Source organism: Microcaecilia unicolor, chromosome 11 (genome assembly GCF_901765095.1).
Source record: "Microcaecilia unicolor chromosome 11, aMicUni1.1, whole genome shotgun sequence".
In the NCBI taxonomy this organism is placed as follows: Eukaryota; Metazoa; Chordata; class Amphibia; order Gymnophiona; family Siphonopidae; genus Microcaecilia; species Microcaecilia unicolor.
Genome location: NC_044041.1, coordinates 125,290,571 through 125,302,644, shown reverse-complemented (window position 1 = coordinate 125,302,644; position 12,074 = coordinate 125,290,571). Strand labels below are relative to the sequence as shown.

Genomic DNA, 12,074 nt, shown 5'->3' with positions numbered 1-12,074 from the left:
TTCCTCTGCTGGAAACGGGTACGTTGACCAAACCTCGCAGACCGCCCCGGGCGATACCTGCGAGCTTTGCGAAAACATGGCCTGGAAGAGGAGGGAAAAGAAGGACTTCTGGAAGAAGGCCTCGGCCTATCCTCAGGCAACCGTTGGGACTTAGAGTCCCCTAGGTCCTTAACAATCTTCTCCAAATCCTCCCCAAATAAAAGAAGGCCCCGAAAGGGTAACCTCACCAGCCTTTGCTTAGAGGCCACGTCAGCTGCCCAATGCCGGAGCCAAAGAAGGCGGTGGGCAGCAACCGCCACAAGCGTCTGCTTAGCCGAAGCTCTGACCAGATCATAAAGGGCATCAGCCAAAAAAGTCAGGGCAGACTCCATACGAGGGCCGACCTCAGCGAGGGAACCCACTCCATCGGCGGGCTGCTCAACTGCCTGCTGCAACCAGGAAAGGCAGGCCCGGGCTGCATAGGAACTGCAATTAGCCACCCATAAGGAAAGGCCCAAGATATCAAAGGTCCGCTTCAGCGCAGATTCCAGTCGCCGATCCTGCATATCTGGAGAGTAGTCTTTTTAGTCACAGCCGTGACTAAAGCATCCACTTTAGGCATCCCAAAGAGGGTCAAACTGAGTTTTCCTCAGGGGGCAAAGGTGACACATAGCCCTGGCCACCTTCAAGGGACCCTCAGGGTCAGACCATTGAGCTGAAATAAGCTCTTGGATGGAAGCATGCAAGGGAAAAGCCCGAGAAGGCTTCTTAGTGTTAGCCATCCTAGGATTAATAGAAGAGGCAGCGCCCTCGTCAGGATTTTCAATACAAAGGGCCTGTAAGACATCAGAAATGAGAGCTGGCAGCTCGTCGCTGTGGAAAATCCGAATCGCTTTAGGGTCATCCAACTCCTATGGCAAGCAGCCACCCTCACTTGGATCATCAGTCCATGAGGGCCTGCCAGACCCCTCAGACTCCCCAAAACTAGACCATGGGGGAGAACAGAGTGAAGAGTCCCCCTCAGACGGGGTATTCACTCGTCTACGCTTAGCGCCAGCCAAAAGCTCGGGGGAAGAAATAAAGTCTCCAGCAGACTCTGGACTATAAAGAACCGGAGGCAACCCAGACCGACAGGAATTATCAGGAGCCTCAGGCAGTGCTCTTTTTAACATAAAAGCCTTATGCATCAGCAGCACAAATTCAGGGGAGAAAAACTCACCCTGTGCATCTGCCCCCACATTGGGGGAAGCGGAGGCAAAAGCTCCGAAACTAGGCGTCCCCCTGCACTAAGACCCCTCCGCAACCGCGAGGGTCAAGTCACATGGCGCCTCCAAGATGGCAGCCACTGCCAACTCCAGCGGGCGGGAAGAATCACTACCCGCCATGCTCGTGCCAGCATTAGCATCTAGGCAGCATGTGCTGCAAAGCCCCGCTGCTGATCTGCGTTTCCCACAGTGGGAGCAGCGCTTAACCCCTTCAGCAGCCATCAAATACAGAAAACAAAATGGCACCTTCGCGCCAAAACTTACCCCACACAGAGTGCTGTCAGCATGAACCTCCCCGGAGGAGCTGGGCACCACTCTCACCTCAGGAGACCGAGTCAAACGAGCTGCGGTCAAGCTGCACCGAACCAGGAGCTCAGGAGAAAGCCTCTCTCTGGTTTTATTGGGGTTTTTTTTTTTTTTTTTTTTACTGTGAGGAAAGTTAGAGGCAGGCAGCCACAGAGGAACTCCGGGAGGAGGGGGAATGGTGTAAGGCAGGGACAGGGAAAACCAAGTATGCCTTTAAAGTGGGCACCACCAGCCACAACACCCCCTGCTCTACTGGCAAAGCACAGGAGCCACCCCAGGCAGAAATCCAGGAGCTGAGAAGCAACGTCCACACCTGCTGGGAGATAGAGTTATACTGAGGGCAGAGGGGGTTGGGCATCCTAGAACACCTTGTGCTTTCAGTGTTCTCTATCTCCACCTGCTGGTAGGTGGATACAACCCATATCAGTTAATGGATTCATCTGCTGTTGATGACAAGGAAATAGCAATTGTCCAGGCAAGTATTACATTTTCCCTTCCAAGCAGCAGCTTCCAGAATAGTGGGAGCAACAAGGCAAACCAGCAGCTAAGGCAGGTGTTTTCAACCCAGGACACACCTAGCCATTCTGGTTGTCAGGATATCTATAATGAATATTCATGAGATTTGCATAGAATGCAGGCAGGGTATACAAATTTTACATGCATATTCATTGTAGATATCCTGACAACCTGACGGACTAGGTCGATAACTCCTGCACTAAGGCCTGCAGCATCCCCACTCACTCTGACGTAGACTTGCTGCTTTGGAGGGACAGGGTACATAGCTTTCAATACATGTGCTGAGGCCACATGCTTATTTACCTTGCCTATTCTTTCCTGCTCTTCTGCCCACTGTGGCACTGAAACAATGCCAGGGACAAGAAAGGAGGAGATGCTGGACCACCAGGGAGAAGACACAAGGTACTAGACTGATAGAAAGAAAAAGAAAGAAGGGGGAGGGGGATTGTTGATATACAAGGGGAAGACAGAGCAGTGAGATACTAGTTTAGTTGGGGGGGAGGCGATGGCACAAAATTAAATGCTAACCTAGGGTGACAAATATTCTTGCACCAACCCTGCAGTCAATTATTAACTTCATTTATAAAAGTAGACTTTTTTGCAATAGTCAGACCCCAACATGGAGTTTCTAAACATCTCTGTATATGAAACAAAGTTTAGTATTTAAGAAGTATGATATCCAGTTACATGTTTTTACAGGATCATTCTGGGAGGAATGGTCACAGCTATCACTAAAACTGAAAATTAGTTTTGGGTGGAAAGGGCAGAGGGGAAGCACAAGGCTCACCCAGAGTACTTAATACTCTTGCGCAAACCCTGTAAACAGTTCCCAAAATTAACAAAGCTGCTGCCCTGAAATCTGGCCTCTTTTGCTTTTATGGACTTATTGGCCAGTCCTGAGTGGAAGGCACAATGAGGGTAAGTGAGGACACAGGATGAGGCCTACCATGCATGACTGTGAAAGTTATCTTTGGTTAGCTGCCACAGTAAATTTGAAAATTAATTTTATTAACTTGAAATTATATTAGGTATTTGAATGTATCAATTGATGCCACTATTTCCTTAGATTTTAAACACTTACAAACCTGTTTTTGTGAAGGGCTGGTGTTGATTCCAAACCATACTGTAAGAATTAAAATCTTTTTGTACTCCTAGATTTCTCCCTGCTCCCAAAATACCCTATGGCTCAGGGAAGGGCCTACTGACCATTATGACATACTGCCCTGCATCAGACTGGGCTTGGCTCCTGATCAGGCCTTCATTCCCAATGCTGGCCTGGGGATAATGAAACGTTCACAGCCCCCAGGTAAGGGAAAGTAAGTTGCTATTACCACAAACAGGAACATCTACTGATTCAACTCAGGAGCCAACATGCTGGATTTTAGAAAGAACATGAGGAAAAGCTCACATCGTGAATGAAGGTGTACATGAAGGTGTATGTTGTATCCCAGAGGCCAGTTCTGACTTAGCTGGAAGAAGCCATCAGACCAAAAGAACCCCCCCCCCCCCCCAAATCACCTTGGATCTCCTTTCAGGCTACTTATAGAAAGCTATTCTGTGATCCGGAAGCCATATAAAAAAAGATGAGAACAGCTATCCCTTTACCCATGAAATCACTGTCCAAGAACATCCAGGCTTCTAAACCAGATACTTGTCCATTGACTACTGAAAAATGAGCCCAAAAACCAAAGTAATTTTTACCTGAATTCTTTTATTCACGATCTTTCTACATCATAACATTTCCATTATTTTATATACACATACAGAACAAAGACACCAGAAACACATTTAAATATTCTTACAAGTTAGACTTAAATTTGTACAGAATTGACTCCCCTCCCCCCCCCCCCCCCCCTCATTTCTGCTTCTAGTATCCACAATTACTTTAAAAAAAATTGTTCCCTAAGATGTGCCAACAGCAGATGCAAGAAGTCTGGTGCTTTCTTGCACTTAAGTAGGAAAAAAAATAAACCAAAGTCCTTCTTCCTTCTGTTATGAATCTGCTACAAATGCCATTCAATGGCTGTCCCACCTGGCTCGAGGCCAACCAGTGGCTCTTGAAGAACTGAAAAAACAAAACAAAACACTAGTTACCCTTTCGGCTTGCATCCATCTAATTTACCCAAGTTAAATCTTGAGAAAAGACAGACACCTTGAGGTCTGCAGCAAACTGATCATTAGGGCTCAATTAAAAGTAGTACATTTCTCCCCTCCCTATAAAAGCAAATAGAGAGACTGAAGGCCTGCATTAAGCATTAAACCTATACACCTTGTGCAGCTGTTAGCTAATCTGTTAAATCCCATTTCCTTCCACTAAAACAAGCATGTGCTTTGAATTGCATTTCAAGTATGACATACTGGCATTAGTTTTTAAATGGGAATAAACCCTAAAAAAAACCCCTCTAGTCATCTCTAGTCACTTCTGTAGTCCAGTGAATTTCAACCCAATCCTCAGGGCACTAGTCACTTCTGTAGTCCAGTGAATTTCAACCCAATCCTCAGGGCACACCTAATCAGTCAGGTTTTCAGGATATCCATAATGAATCAGACATACGACTTTTTTTCCTTTTTTCACCGAAATTATGGAATAATCTCCCACCATACATCTGTAGTGAAATAAGAGTCTCTTGAAAAAACTCACTTTTTACACACTGGTGTTTAATCTAACATGCTTATATCCCTCAAGTATACTCTGTACTCCGCAACTGAATAACCACACTGCTGCGTTTTGGTTTTTGTGCCTATCGTATAAACAATGGTGTCCTCTTTCCAATTTTTGGAGTTGGATTGGTTGTTTATATTTTTAGATTGTACATCACCTGGACATGCATTGCCATTTACAAGTGATATATATATATAAAAAAGTCTCAAACAGTGAGATATTTGCATGCACCACCTCCTTTTTATGAAAGTTTCTCATGCATATTTGTTGTGACTATCCTAAAAACTGAACTGGTTGAGTGTGCTCCAAGGACTGAATTGAGAATCACTGCTGTAGTTGCAGCAAAGACAAAAAGTGTGTGTGTGTATTGGGGGGGAAGATACACAGACATGTGAACTAGGCTGTGCTATGTTTTCTTACAGCCTACATTATAGGCAAAAGTTAGATCCATCCCCATCCCTTCCCTCCCCAATGAGCTTGCTGATAACTTTGTACTGACAGCAGATTTTCCAACAAGCTGAGATCATTCTCACTGGATGTGTCCAGATGGGAAACCTGCCTCATCTTCAGGAAACTAAACCCAGATAACAGAATTCCTGCTGTTGCCTCTGCCACCAAATTGTCAATTGGAGGGACAGTACTGGACCCTAGAATGAGTGTGGACCTGAGTGGAGAGTCTCCTCAGGCTAGGGAAGAGGGAAGTGTGGTGTTCAGTGAGCAGTCAGATCTGGAAGGCACATAGCTTGGCTGTTTGCAGGCAACAAGTGAGATGATTGCTATGTCCAGAAGCTGGCTGGGGAAGATACAACTTCAGAGGCGATTACCCTAGAATTAATCTGGCAAGCTATTGTTTGGCTTGAAGGTATTGTGGGCAACAAGTTAAGTGCCCTAGAGAGCTCAATGGGAGCTATGGACTAATGGGGAACTTCACTTTAATGTTGAACATAAGGAAAAGGTGGGAAGTTTGGAGACAGAATAAAAAGTTCTTTCTAGCTATTCAGAATAAGTTGGTAAAGAACACTCATTTTGCCATAAGATGGATTTTTTGGAGGACAGCATGAAGCACCTTACTCCTCTGCAGAGAGTGGGCCCCTGGAAACTAAAATATCTGATGGACAGTTTAAAGGCAATTTCCCCACTGAATAAGGAGAAATTAGGTTTTACCTGCTCATTCTCTTTCCTTTAGTCCCTCCAGACCAGGTCAGATGTGTGAGGTCAGGGCCAGCCCTAGGGTTTCTAGTGCCCTCCTGCAGTCTATTAGTCGGCGCCCCTACCCATCCAGAGGCGGGATTCACTATGGCTCCGCCCCCACAGTAGACACCCCCCTTTTACCAGCCATGGCATCATTGAAAATATTACACCAGTATAGAAGAAAAATAACTTAGCACACAGACCAGGAATTAGGAGAACAGTCTTGCCAACTCTGAAAAACAATGTGTTATCAAAATTTCAGAATCTAATAAACAGATCCCTATTCAGACACTTGGCCTTGCAGTCACACATGTAGAACAGAGTTAGCCCCTCTTCAAATTCTTCAAAAATTAACCTGAAATCCTAAGAAGTTAGACTCTGCATGCAGCACAATAGCCTTCCCATCGAGCACAGCTTAGGATCTAGCTAGGGTTTGACCGCTGTGTGAGGTCTTCTAAGGAACTAAAGAAGTGCCTTGCGGCAATCCGAGATGAAATAAAAGGCCTCTGAGGAAATATTGGAGAGAATGGATGCCTTGAGAGTGGACATGAGAGAGCTGAGGGGTTGTGTGGAGGAATTGGAGGCTACAGTGGATGGGCAGGACAAACAGATTACTGGGCTGAGGCTCGTCTCACGCAGATGCAGGCTGCTTATGAAGAATTACAGCATAAAATAGATTTTAAAAATCGTAGTCGTCGAAATAATCTGCGATTCCGAGGTGTCCCTGAATCAGGGGACAAGGAGGATGTACCTACAGTAGTGAAAATGATTTGTGGAAAATTGCTGGGGTCCGAGGACATGGTGCTGGAACGGGCACACAGAGCTCCGGGGAAACCAGTCAACCACGGGACATCATAGTATGTTTTGCTTCTTTCATGGTTAAGGAACAGGTGCTGCAACGTGCGCGCCAGGTTCCTTTTGTGCAATACGAGGCCAAGGTGGCGATTTTCAGGACTTCTCAGTATACCCTGTCTCAGAGGCGTGTCATGAAACCAGCGCTGGAAATTTTGGTAAAGAACAAAATCCCATATCGCTGGGCTTTCTCTTTTGCTCTTTGTTTCACTGTTGGGGGAAAGCTACATTGGTGCAGGCTATTGCAGGATGTTTGGAAGATACTACAGGGAGTCAGTCTGACGACCACGGCAACCCCACCGGTCAGTGTGGGTCCGACTGTAAGGGCAAAGCTTCAGAAATGGAAGAGAGTCACCAGCAAGTCCAAGTCTGCACAAGAAACGATCTGAATCGACTAGTTGGACTGGTTGTAGATAATATTTGTATTTGCATCGGGTTGTTTTGAATTTTCCTGTACTCCCTTTAACGGAGGCTTTTGGGATGAATGTTTGTTAGTTGTGTGAGGGTCAGGAGTGGGGAACTAAGGGGTATGAAGACAGCGTAAGAGATTACTTAACTGGGGATTTAGATAAGGGAAAGGAGTGGTTTGTTAGCTAGGGGGATGAATATGTATGCTTGCGGGGGATGTCGGGGTGGAGATTGAGTGGTGTTCAGGTCGGGTGGGGTTCTTCCTCCAGAATTCCCAGTCAGTGGGTTAAGGTCTTTGCTGGCTGGTGGTATATGAGGTACGGGAGGGTGGGTGTAGAGGCAGTTGATGGGAGATGTTTCTGCTATGGGGTGGGGGGGGGGGGTTTCTCTCCTTCTCTTTCCCGCTACATCAGGTTTGGGGGTGCTACAGTTGCTCTGTTTTATCAAAGTTAATAAGCTTGTATTTACACTTGTTGTCATACAATGTTAAGGGACTGAACTCCCCTCAAAAGCGTCAAAAGATATTTAAGGAATTGTTTCATAAACCACATGTGTTTTTTTCTTCAAGAGACGCATTTGCGGCGTGAGCACGAGAAATACTTGAATCATCCATCATTACCCACATGTCATTTGTGCCTCTGCTGTCGATGCGTCGAGGAAACGGGGGGGGGGGGGGGGGGGGGGGGGGTTGCAATCATGCTCCATTCATCGCTGCAGACTCAGGTAGTGAAGATTAGGTGTGATCCAGCGTGTAGATTTCTAGCGCTGCAGGTATTATTGAATAATTTGCCGTTTTCTTTGGTGGGGTTTATGCACCCAATGAATCTCAGGGGGAGTTCTTTGTCAAGCTTGCTAAGGTTGTTCAATCTGATCCTTATGGTAAGTTGGTGCTAGGTGGGAATTTTAATGCGTATTTTGACCCAGTGTTGGATAAGTCTGGGGCGGCTTCGGGAGCGGATGTTAAGAATTCGAGGGCTCTGGTTGAACTAGCGCGTTCATTAGGGGTGTGTGACGTGTGGAGGCTACAACATTCTAGAGATCGTGATTATTCTTTCTATTCTCATGACTCTTATGCATAGATCATGTACTATTTGATATTTATTTATTGCATTTGTATCCCACATTTTCCCACCTCTTTGCAGGCTCAATGTGGCTTACAATACATCATGAATAGTGGAAATATATTAGAAAATAGACATTTAGTGTTACAGAAGGATCATTGGGCAACATGATAGTAGTATAACAAGCAGATATTATAAGACAGTGCTGAATATATGTGGAGGAGTTGTGTATGTTCACATTGGTTGATCTTTGTGGTATGCCTTGTTCAAGAGATAGGTCTTCAGCAGTTTGCTGAAGTTCATTAGTTCGTCAATCGTTTTTAAGTTGCGCGGTAATGCATTCCATTTCCATAACTGTGTGCTCAAGTAGGTAAAGTTTGACGCGTGCATTAGTTTGTATTTTAGACCTTTGCAGTTAGGGAAGTGCAGATTGAGGAATGTGCGGGATGATCTTTTGGCATTCCTGGGTGGTAGGTCTATCAGGTCTGACATGTAGGCTGGTGCTTCTGTGGACTAGGGAGCATATTTTGAACGTGATGCGTTCTTTAAATGGGAGCCAATGCAGTTTTTCTCGTAGAGGTTTAGCACTTTCATATTTTGTTTTACCAAATATGAGTCTAGCTGCAGTGTTCTGGGCTGTTTGAAGTTTGATTATTTGCTCTTTGCAGCCGGCGTATAGCGCGTTGCAGTAGTCTAGGTGACTGAGCACCTTCCTTTTCGGTAGAGCATATGCTGTGAGCCCTCCTGGTGCCTCAGCCTTCTGAACCACGGCTGCCACAGCGACAAATTGTCACCTTCCCCTCTCTCCTGCTCCCTCCTGCTGTTCCTCTTTCCCTATTACGACTCTAATTACTGTATTTTGTAATATTGTTATTTAATAGACTATTGTATGCCACATTGAGCCTGCCCGTGGGTGGGAATAATGTGGGATATAAATGCCATAAATAAATTGATTGTACTAGGTTACGGAAAACAGTCCTTGGGAAGAAAGGTCTTACTCTTTTAAATTTCCACATTGAATGGAACATCATCTTAGTTGTGTTTTTTCGCGTGGCTCTCGAGTATTAAGTGTCTATCGATGGTAACGCCAAGAATTTTTAGGGTGTCCAAAATTGGAAGGTTTAGATTTGGTGTATTGATGGCGGTGAATTTGTTCTTGTTATGTTGAGAGGTAAATAGTAGGCATTGGGTTTTTTCTGCATTAAGTTTCAGCCGAAATGCGTCCACCCATGAATGCATGATCTGGAGACTTTGGTTGATGTCATTGGAAATTTCCTTTAGATCTTGTTTAAATGGGATGTAAATCGTTATGTCGTCTGCGTATATGTATGGGTTGAGGTTTTGTTTTGATAGTAGTCTGACTAAGGGTATCATTAGGTTGAATAGAGTCGGCGAGAGGGGGGATCCCTGTGGGACTCCGCATTCAGGTATCCATGTGGCTGAAGTAATCGAGTTAGATGTCACTTGGTATGATCGTGTGATTAGGAAAGTAGCCACTCAGGTACTGGGCCCATTACTATCTCTGATCATGCTCCGATCTGGGCAAGGATTTCGTCCCTGGGCAAGGAGGACGTTGAATGTTTCTCTGCTGTCGGACGACAAGCTTCTGGCTGCTTATCGAGCACATTTGATGGAATACCTTGAGATTAATTTAAAACCTGGTCCTTTCCTTGGAGATTGTTTGGGATACGTTAAAGGCCGTTACCCGGGGTTTTTTTCTTTCTTTTTTTTTTTTTTTATTTGCAAGAAGTCTTTATTGTCAGTGAACTTGAACAAAGTTTACATAATACAAGCAACAGGCCAGCACTTCTGCTTTACATACACAAGAAGTCTAATAGTGCTGCCTATATTGTAACGAGTAACAGTATCAACTGGCCTACAAGTACATTACCAAACTTCAGTAATTTTTTAGAGTTTTTTTTTTTTTAATATTTTTAACAGAATATAATAATGCCCCATCCAGTCCCTACCTCCTCCCACTCTCTCCCAAAAGACACGGCTAGCTATGACCATGCAGAACACTCTCTAAGCATATAGACCTTTAGTTACAGAGCGTCAGGAGGAATATATTGCCATACCGATTGCCAAATACCCAACTGGTGCTTGCGCTCGGCAATCAATCTCTCCATCTCTCTCACATACCTCAGTTTATATAGCCATTTTGTTATTGGGGGCACCCCCCTCTCTCCGCCAATGGGATGCCACTACTACCCTGGCAGTGCCCGCCACCTGGTCAACCAAAGACTGCTGGGCAGGTGAGAGACCAGCAATTCTTGCCGAAAACAGGAACACCAAGGGACTCAGTGGCACCCTACACCCCAGCCATTTCTGCAGCCGAAAATGAACCGCCCTCCAATAGGCATTTATTTTTTTACAGTTCCACCACACGTGACCCATTGTACCCTTTTGACCACAGCGTCGCCAACACCCATCCGACGCATCTGGAAAGATCCTCTGCAACCGGGCCGGTGTGAGGTACCATCTATACAGAACCTTCACTGCATTCTCCTGCATAGGGACATGAGTCGATAGCCTCACTACTTTTCTCTCAATTCTCTCCCACTCGGACTCCTCCAGATGTATAGCTAGTTCCCTCTCCCAACCTCTTCTGTGCATTTCCTTATAAGATGAATGATAACTTATGTTTTGATACAAATAACCAATCAGGCCACGGGAGGACGCAAGTTTCTCACATATCTCTTCCAGACCAAGTTTCTTTCGCGACATCACCTCTCGCACCGCTTTAGTTTGCAAGAAGTGGGCAACTTGGCAATAGGCGAATTCATCTCCCTCTACCTCAGGGTATTTGTCCTTCAAAGCCTTAAAAGACAACACCGAGTCATCTTCAAACATCTGTCCCCAGGTCCGCACCCCGGCTCTGTGCCATTTTGTGAATGTCCCCTTTATAGTACCGGGCAAGAATAATGGGTTATATGCTATTGGTGTATTCTGGGTCAAGATGCATTGTTTCTTGGGAAACATTCTGTCCCAATTGTGAAGTGTTACCTCCACTGAGGAGCAAGTTCCCTCTCCCATACATCTAAATGTCTTAGGTAGCCATATTAATGCGCTCAACGGTGTGTCTCCCAATGAGTGTTGTTCTATTTGTACCCATTGTCTATCTGGGTATTCTTGATGCCATTCAAGTGCTGCCTTCCCCTGTGCCGCTCTGTAGTACCAAGCGAGATTGGGTACCCCCAGCCCTCCTCTTTTCCTATCCCTATATAGCAGTGATCTCGCTAGTCTTGGACGCTTTCCTGCCCAGACGAACCGCACAAGTGTATCTTGTAAGGATGTTATAAATCGTCTGGGCATCTTCACAGGCAGCACCTGGAAAAGATATAGCAGCCGAGGTAGAATATTCATTTTAAGAATAGCTATTCTCCCAAACCATGAAAATTGCATGTCTCCCCAGCGCTCTAAATCAGCCCTAATAATTTTGCCTAGCCCCTTATAATTTGCATTAAACAACTCAGAGAATGTCCTAGTCAGATTCACCCCCAGGTATCTAAGTTGTTTATGAGCCCATCGAAAAGGGGAAGAGATCTTTAAAGAATCCACCACCTCCTCTGGAAGGGTTACATTTAGGGCTTCAGATTTAGCCATGTTAACTTTAAAGCCAGACACAGCTGAGTATTCATCTATCAATCGCTCTAAATGTGGGAATGTGGTTAGTGGGCGAGTAACAAACAGTAGGACGTCGTCCGCAAAAAGGGCCAATTTATGGATTCTGTCTGCCACTCTAACTCCTGAGATATTGGGGTCCAGGCGCAACCGAGCTGCAAAGGGCTCCATCACCATAGCGAACAGCAAAGGTGAAAGAGGGCAGCCCTG

General features: G+C 45.4%; 1 protein-coding gene across 7 annotated transcripts in view; it reads right to left on the bottom strand.

The window, feature by feature from the left end:
* Positions 1 to 3,909: 3,909 nt before the first annotated feature.
* SPDYC (speedy/RINGO cell cycle regulator family member C) overlaps positions 3,910 to 12,074 on the bottom strand; it is a 90,989-nt gene continuing 82,824 nt past the window's right edge. For 6 of the 7 annotated variants that reach the window (XM_030218866.1, XM_030218867.1, XM_030218868.1 and 3 more), the window contains exon 7: positions 3,972 to 4,131. In XM_030218866.1, coding sequence (XP_030074726.1) covers positions 4,070 to 4,131 — 62 coding nt within the window. In that variant the 3' untranslated portion in view covers positions 3,972 to 4,069. Of the gene's footprint in view, positions 4,132 to 12,074 lie in introns of all 7 variants that reach the window. The other variant, XM_030218871.1, reaches the window with a different exon arrangement.